This window comes from Neltuma alba, unplaced genomic scaffold (assembly GCF_004799145.2).
Source record: "Neltuma alba isolate B1F8T4 unplaced genomic scaffold, ASM479914v2 tig00010324_pilon, whole genome shotgun sequence".
Classification (NCBI taxonomy): domain Eukaryota; kingdom Viridiplantae; phylum Streptophyta; class Magnoliopsida; order Fabales; family Fabaceae; genus Neltuma; species Neltuma alba.
The window spans coordinates 217,676-226,822 of record NW_021635235.1 but is presented as its reverse complement, the minus strand read 5'-3'; the positions used below and the strand labels follow the sequence as shown (position 1 = coordinate 226,822).

The 9,147-nt window shown below is 32.1% G+C and overlaps 1 protein-coding gene across 1 annotated transcript; it reads right to left on the bottom strand.

The window, feature by feature from the left end:
- Positions 1-625: 625 nt before the first annotated feature.
- Positions 626-5,278, bottom strand: LOC114755733 (protein NRT1/ PTR FAMILY 4.4-like). Its single transcript, XM_028944594.1, has 5 exons — positions 5,189-5,278; positions 4,863-5,080; positions 3,500-3,940; positions 2,575-2,732; positions 626-1,598 (listed from the first exon to the last, which is right to left on the bottom strand). Exons 1-5 carry the CDS (start codon positions 5,274-5,276, stop codon positions 764-766), a joined length of 1,740 nt encoding a protein of 579 aa, XP_028800427.1. The 5' UTR covers positions 5,277-5,278; the 3' UTR covers positions 626-763.
- Positions 5,279-9,147: the final 3,869 nt, after the last annotated feature.

Genomic DNA, 9,147 nt, shown 5'->3' with positions numbered 1-9,147 from the left:
ATTAACATAATGACACCGAGCTCTTTTAGTAAATATTGCACATATGGACCATGATCCTTTCAATTATGATTGTAATTATTTTCTTGGTTGTACTTTAGTTATCCTACGGACTGAAATTATACATAATATTTTAAGATATTGGTAATTACTAATGTTAGCTTTTGAATATGATTATAACATTCAAAATCCTTTAACCTATAAATTCTTTAATCAGACTAGATAGATCGATGTAGTCTTCTCTTGTATATTAAGGAGAGAATTTTGATGCAGTTTAAGTTTTTTTTTTTTTAATGTTTGTTACCAAATTTTGTAACAGAAATATGACAAACGGACATTAATTACAATGCACTACTAAGTAAAGATAAAAATAATGCAAGTGAGTTATCAAACAAAAAATAATGCAAGTGAAAAACAAATCATACTTATGTCGATGAGAGTGATTATATAGGAACACAAACGCTGGGGAAAAAATATTAAGGGTTATGGCCTAGAATCCTGGAATTGTGGTTTTTTTTTTCTCCAAAGGAAAAGTTTCTCCTTAATTAGGGCTTATCCGTCTCGATTCAAATTAATGATTGAGCATAGAAGAAAGGAGACAAAGGATCGGATTACGTACGAAAACAGCTAATCTTTTTTTCCCCCCTCACCGTTCTTTTTCAGTACAATATGCAACTAAGTCAATACCATACGACATAATATTCCAAGCTCTGATATTTGCAACCCTAACATGATGCTAAGAGATTATCCTAATTAGCCTAAGGATCTATTTAGCTTCTCTAAAAGTATCCTGGTTAGTTGGATACTTAGCTGAAGAGGAGTTTGGAGAATACCAACTTGACCAAAACAGATAGTTAAAGAAATTGATAAAACTTAGTGAAGCAAGAAGCCAATAGAAAAGATCAAGCCTATCCTTGTTAAGATCATTGTCACTAAGCCATCCACCTCCTGAACTTGAAGTAATTTTGTTCACTAGGGACACAAGAAGTGAGCTCAAGTAGAATCCAAATGAGTATGAGCAATAAGTCATGGCTGTCAAAAATGCTTGCATTCCGTCCAATGATTGCTTATAGAAGAACTCAACAAGCCCTACTGCCGTGAACATCTCCGAGAGACCGAAGATTAAGAATTGAGGCGCGATCCAGAAGATCGAAAGGGTTCGTTCTGAAGATAAATTCCTTCTCTTGTACTCTACCATGGCAGCTGATACCATTGAAAATGTCACAATGAAGAGTCCAATGCCAATTCTTTGCAGAGGGGAAATCCCGGAATCTTTTCCGGTGAATTTTCGCGCTATCGGAACGAAAGCAGTTTCATAGAGAGGGACAAACACTATGAGCATAATGTAAGGGATGGATTGAAGTGAAGCTGGTGGCATTTTGAAGCCTTTTGTGATGTGTGTGTCCATGATGCTTCCCTGTTGTACTGAAAATGTTTGAAGTTGAGCCAAGATTGTGTTGAATATGATGGTGCAGGCAAAGATGGGAATGACTGATACAATTATCTTCACTTGCTTCACTTGTGATACTGTGCATAGCTTCCATGGGCTTTCCTTTGCTTCTGTCCCTTCGTGAATTTTGATGCACGCCTTGTCAAGGAATCTGGAGAAAAAAAGAAATTATTATATATATTATTAAATTCATTGAAATTAGGATTAATTGGTTTAATACCAATTCTATAACTAGTATAAATCAATAAAAAAAATTTAAAAAAAATCAAGAGTCAATAAAGTCAATCAAAACACGGACAGAATGTTTTTCTTATTTTCATTTAGGACCTTTTTATATTTGAAAATGAAAAATATTAGTTTACTTGTGAATGAGCCAATATAAATCTTGATTTAATGCTTCCACCGTACCAATTCAATTGTTTTATCAACATATCAAGTGAGTGAACATGGGACTTTTAAGAGAGAGAAGGACACATGAAGAGTAGGTGAGACTCGCAAGTGGCTTGCACACGCTCCGCCTTTTTCTCTTTCTAGTGTCGCTTATTTAATTTTTTGATGGGGTAAATTATATAAAACTTCCCAAAATTTAGAACTATGTGTAAATAATCTCCTTAACATTTTAAACTTAATAAACCCCTAAACTTTATACAAATACTCTATATATATAACCTCAAACTAATCAATTTATACCCTGAAACTTTGCTTTTTATGCATATAATTTCCTCAAACTGAGTTATATGCAGATAAATCCCTTAAAAATTAAGTGATTTGCAGATAATAATGAACAAAACTAAAAGCATGAGAGTTATCATGCATTAGTGTAAAAGTTCAAGGTGTTTATTATAAAGTTTCCAAGATTAGGGAAGTTTATTTACATATGATACAAAGTTCAGGGACCTTTTGTATAATTTAGGCTTTTCATTTTTTTTTAGGATAGCCTTTTTGTTTTTATTTAGAACTGAATATCCTTTTTTTGATTCAATGACGATCCTTCACATGGGAAAACATTTTTTCCTCTCTTTTTCCAAAAGGGAATATTCCTTAGTTAGCTGGAATAATTTGTCCAATTCTATTCTAATCGTCCAAAATATAAAATTATATAAAAAGAAAAATTATGAATCCCATACCTGAACTTTTCAGCATGAAGAAAATTATTGATTTTAGTTGTTGATGCTTCTGATGAGTCATTATTATTAATTGGCTTGTTATTTTGGCTTCCATGAAGCTTCTTGTCTGCACTTGAAGGGCATATTTGCTTTCTCTTTGTTATTGCAGCCACAAAAACCTGATGAGGAGACACAAATAATAATTTTCAATCATGTCTTAATCAGCAAAAAAATATAATTGATTCTGTGGTAATTAAATCTTTAACCTTTTGCCGACCAACAAAGAATTTTCAGTCAGAAAATCTAATAAAGTGTGATGGAAAAGAAAAAAGCTAGCAAAGAGAAAATCAAAAGTATATAAATCAGCAAAAGAGAGTTTGTCTCATTTCCAAAATCAGACTAACTTCAAAGTAAAATTATATAATATATCGCTTTGCATCTGTATCTATCAGCCAAAAAGGAAGCCTTCAAAACAGTGAGATTTTGGGAGCTAAAAATGTAAAACACATAAATAATATTCCTCCGATCCTAAATATAAGACCCATTTTGTAGCGTAATTTACACTACAAAATAGGTCTTATATTTAGAGCCGGAGGAGTATTTTAAAAAAATAAAAAGCTGAGATTGAAAGTTTATTGCCCTTGCTAGTCTTTTCCTCCGCCAGTACTACACAAGGTTAGGCAACATTGCAATGACATCTAAAGTAAGTGCAATAATAACTAAATACAACTTTAATAAAAATAAATAAATATTTTTTAAAATGGGATCAATTATTGAATGTCAACAAAGATGCTAATTTGCATTTAATGATATATATGATTGTTGTTGAACCAAAGTAATTAAGTTTACATATTTCTAATTTATATATCATTGTAAGAAAATATAAAAAAAGAAATAATTCTTCTTGCCTTTTCATGTTTCATTAATTCTTAATAATCAACTTTACCTGGGCAATAGGCGTGAAAATACTTCCCTGAGGAGGCTTGTTGCGATAAGCAAAAGTGCCGGAGATTAAGCAGATCAAGCCGATAGCCATGGCAGCGGCCGAGACGCCGAACCCGAGGTCCATACCCGAATTGGTTTGGACCCAAACGAGAAGAGTGAGAGCAATAAGCTCTCCCATACAGAAGGCAAAATAGGCAATGTTGAAGAAAGTAGAAAGCTTTCTGCTCTGTGAAGGATCTTCCTTCCTGAACTGATCTGCTCCATGAGAGATTATGTTTGGTTTGAGACAGCCACTTCCCAAAGCCATTAAGTAGAGAGCTAGAAAGAATATTGAAGCCTTGTAGCCTTTTGCCTCTTCACACAAGCTTCCATGATCCATCATTCTGCACTTTGGGGGTCTTAGCTTTGGTACATGGGCTTGAATGGCCAGAAGAATGAAACCCTATATTCAGGAAATTAAAAAAAAATTATTATTGCTCAATTTTCTTGAAACAAGTATCTCTCTAGAATTTTTTTGTGGAATTTTTTATTTATAAATTTTATTAGAAAAATAGATAAATTGTAAAAAATACACAAAATGTCATTAAATTACACAAATATTATTATTTTTAAAAGAAAAAATTAATCTATAAGCTCCTATAGTCTACTTGACTTTGATTTAAATCCCTATAAATTTTTTATCAAATCCCCATAGTTTTACTTCATTTTTTATTAAGTCTTACGTTAAAATAAAATCAAACTAGAAGACGTAATAAAAAAAGAAAAAAAAACTACATAAACTTTATTAAAATCAGAGGAAATTATAGAAACCTGCATATTAGTTTTCCATTTTTCAAAATGTACTCAAAATGTTCATTGTAATTAAGGATTGAATCACTTTGTTCGACAAAAAATAAAAAAATAAAAAGATTGAATTACTTCAAACACCTTAATTATTTTTTTCAATTAAGTAGAATCCCTTTTATTTCTGGAAGAGATTTCCCTATATGATAAACAGGATCTTTGTGTAATTTTAATAAAACTTAGGGGTGACTTATAAATTTAGCCGTTATTTCAAAAAGAAATTAACATGTAATATAAACTATAAGCAATATTCAAAAGCCGAACCACTAATGGCTCAGACTCCTTTCAAATACACAAAAGGCCCACCTACTTTAAGTAAATTTCAAGGGAAGTTTTGTATTGGTTTTGAAAATAAGAATCTCTATATATTTTCTACAAAATTTAACGAAAAAATTATATATGTGGACGTCTACTTCCCAGAAAGCATATAACTCTATATTAATTATATATGGGAAAAAAAAAAAGTTTGTTGTTGCCAGAGAAAAAAACACAAGCTAGCTAGTGAGAGAGTACAAACATACACAGAGCTCCACAAAGCCAAAGATAATCATAGTGAAGAAGCTTCCGAGATAAGAATCAGAGAGGAATCCACCCAGAAGAGAAAGAAGGAAGACAGTGCCTATGAAGTTTGTGACAATATTTGCAGATTTTGACAATGGAAAGTGCATCTCATTGAACACATAAGTTATGAGATTGTTCCCAACAGCAGCAATCGCCATCATCTCAAACGCCTGAAGACCTGAACAATAATCATATTCACATGTTTCTTCAGACAACAAAAGAACATAGAAGCGGTCATATCAGAAAGAAAATAAGAGAAAGTGAGAGAAAGTGGGGGAAAACAGACCAAGAACAAATACAGCAGCCCTCATTCCACCATGTTTGTTTGGTTTGCAGAGTCTGCCTCTCCAATCTACGGAAGATTCATCCGCCATAACACCTTCAGAACCTTCAGACATGTTTTTCTCCATATCTAACATTGTACTGTGCCGTCGATCGTTGTCTTTTATGAAGCTGTCTGTTGTAGTTTAACAGAACTCTTTGGGATTTTGTGACAGGTAAAATGAGTAGCGAGCTGGTATTTATAATGATGTCCATACACTATAGAACCATACAATACTATGAGAAGTGGTTATTATTAGTTTGAAGCCTTTACTTTGAGGCTTTGTCACAGGCCGTAAAATAATAGACTATGTTTTGGCATTTCAGGGCCCGTTTTAGGTTTTTTTTTTTTCTTCCAACGTACAACATAATAAATAAAATTAATTCGTACAAGGTAAGTATCTAAAACCAAATCTCTTGCACATGTATTCATACAGATATCTGGTATCCAGTTATTTTTTATTTAAACCGCCTAATTATATAAACTTCACGCTATATATGTTCAGTTTTTCCAGACAAGTAAGGAAGAAAATAAAATGGATACGCTGTACTCAACATATGTGCAGGGGAATCTATTCCATTTATTCATAAAATTCAAGTCTATTCTTGCTCGTTAGATTAACCTTGTAATCCAAGGGCAGACCAACCTAGTTCAATCAAATAACTAAATTGTATTGCTCTAACAATTGGCTTATATCTAGTCAACTTGAATTTGATTTAAACTAATACCTAATTTTATAATGTTTCTTATTTGAGTCATTTTTATTGCGAAAGAAACATATTACTAATCTTCAACATATTTGTTTAAAAATGACAAGTTTAGTCAACAACAACAACAAAGCCTTATCCCATTAGGTGGGGTTGACTACATGAATCACACGATGCTATTGTGCTTTGTCAACAACTCAGTCCTTAGATATGTTGTTGACCAAAAAGTCTTGTTCAATAATCTCATTGAGTGTTCTTCTCGGTCTTCCTCTGTCTCTTTTTATGGAATTCCATACTGTCTGATCTACTCTCCTCACTGGGGCCTCCAATGGCTTCTCTGCACATATCCAAACCACCTTAAGCGATGTTCAACCATTTTCTTTTAGATAGGTGCTACATTGACTCTTGCTATGATTTTTCATTTGTCATTTTATCTTTTCTTATATGACCATACATCAATCTTAACATCATTATTTCTGCTACCCTAACTTTGCGCTCTTGTTTTCTCTTTATCGCCCAACAATCACTACCTTATAACATAGCTGGTTGTATAGCAGTCTGATAAAATTTTTCCTTAAGCGTCTCAAGTACCTTCTCTAATAAAATTTTAACAGTCAAAAAAATTAACCATCGAAATCAAATTTTAATAATTGAAATAAAATATTTGTTTTTATTCATCTCCAAAAATATGCAAAGTATCTAGACTTGATCTGGTCAATGTTAAGTTGACAAAGCAGTAGTGGGATGGCCCATCAGCCTCAAAATTTTTGCAAAGCAAGTCAGCTCCCCACAATCACTTGTTATCCATCGCTATAAGAATCTCTCTCTCTCTCTCACAGATATCTTTTCCCACCCACCACCATGGATATGCGTGGTTCCCGAAACCATGCACATTTTATTTCTTAAATATATATATATATATATATATATATACACATATATCCTGTAAGCACTACCAGTAAATGAATCATGATGATCATCTTAGTTGGTATGCCATATCTCTCAAAGTGGGTCAACCCCTTTCAAAGAGTGGAGCAAATTTATCCACTATTCTTTATGCTACTATTGGATACTGTGTTAAAAAATTTATTGCCTATCAATAATGATTTGGTTCAACACAAGAAAACTAGATACGCCTTTGAAAGTTATAATGGAAATATATATATATATATATATATTACAAGAGCTAGTTCTATATTTAAACCCAACAATGGTGGAATTTATATCAGTTGACAATATCTGATATAAAATAAATGCCAAAAAAAAAAACGAAAAGAAAAGCAAATCACTATGGCGTGCCATTGAATTTCCCTTTAGGTCAATGCCAATTATGGCTTAGCTCCCCCCCCCCCCCCAAGGGGTTTGTGGTGGAATGTATATAGTATACTAATATACTTACATCTAATAATCATGAACAGTGGCCCATTTAATATGGAAACAAGAATGAGAATGAATTTAATGGAATGTAATGATTATGTTTGGTATTTTATGAAAATGACTTGACGTTTTAATTTATTTGTGTCAGGTTAACATAAATCAAATTAAAAATTATTAAATTATTAAAGTATATTTAATATTTCGTTAAAATATATATTCATATATATATATTATTTTATTCACAAATTAACAAAAGAAGGGCATTTTAGACGTCATGTAATTAAAACATTCCTAGGTCATCAGAGGTTTTCCTTTGATTTGGGGATGTCCATGGTTTCCTTGTTATAGGGATGGAAGGCTCACTTGCTCAAATCACCCCATCAATATTCTTGTTCTTGTTGAAAAGGAATTATCAAAATATTAATATTATTTTCTCCTTTTTTGGTAATTTCTTGGGTTTTGCCTTTTCAATGTAAATTTTAATATTGATATATTGAAGAATTCTTTTTTTCCAAAAAAAAAATAGTTGTAGTGAGAATCAACCACTAAAATATGGTTTGAGAATCGTATTTGCAATGTTTTCTGCGGAGTACACTTTGATGCAGAATAAAAAATAAAAAAAAAAGTGCAAGGATATGTTTGAGCCAACAAGCGACTCAAAGAGAAAGAATGAAAGAAGAATGGTCAAATAATGATCATTTATCTTTTGCATTTTAATAGGATAAATTTCTCAAGCACTAATGATGAAGGCGTCAATGACATTTTGGAAAACAATTTTATTGTAAGAAAAGACTAATAAGGTTGGGAAAAAAAGACTAACAAGACCATGTTTAAATGACACAATATTTTAAAGTTAGCCGCTTAATTACTAAAAAACCTATTTGTGGAAGGGAAACTTTAATTAGTTGAGCCAATAAGCGTTGACTTTTCTGAAAAAACTTTGTTTCAATACATAACCAACCGAATAGTCATTAAACTAACAAGAATGCCAGACTTGATTGAAGAATTTGAAGATGTAATATGTTTGGATGGTGCTAAAAGAGTCATTGTCAATTTCTTCTTATTCTTATTTGCCCAGAATATCCATTTCTTCTTATTCATTTGTGTCTAAAAGAGTGAACCACGCGTAAGCTTCTGACAAGGTCCATATTTAGAGGAGACATTTCAATAAAGTCATACAAATTTATTTTGGGCAATCTTTCCATAAACATGGCTGACACGCTCCTAAAAATCAGACGGGTTGGATTGATTATGTATGAACCAGAAAATCAGATATTGATTTAAGAAGAATTTTTCTTTTAAAAAAAAATCCGTTTTTCATGATTTGAGCTTATTGTGTGTTGTCTTCTAGCTAAGAATAGATGAAGGAAAGCCACGTTCTCTACAACAATTTAGCACTTAGAGAATGCAAATTTCAGTCCACATTTAAGAATTTATCACTTAGATATTGCAATTTAACGGTGGCAATTAGTAGGGACAAGGACATTGGTTTTTATATAGCTCCACTTTGAATTTGAGATTACAACTCCTATCTTTTCATTATGTTAGTTTTTGTCTTAATATAGAAGTTCATATGTTAGATTGCAGCTACGAATCTATATTGTTTTATTTATTTACAGTCAATTGACATTGAATATGTACTTGTTAATTTTGCAAATTAAAGAGGCTCACACCATGGCTAAAGATTTGACGCTGATAAGCTTAATCTCAAATTTGATTACCAAAAAGAATCATGGGAATTTGGGAGGCCTTGTAGCAGAAGAACTGGTTTTGATGTTCAAAAAGAGAGGTTTTAACAAGAAAACTACCCTATAGGAGTGTTAGACCCAATGCTTTGAT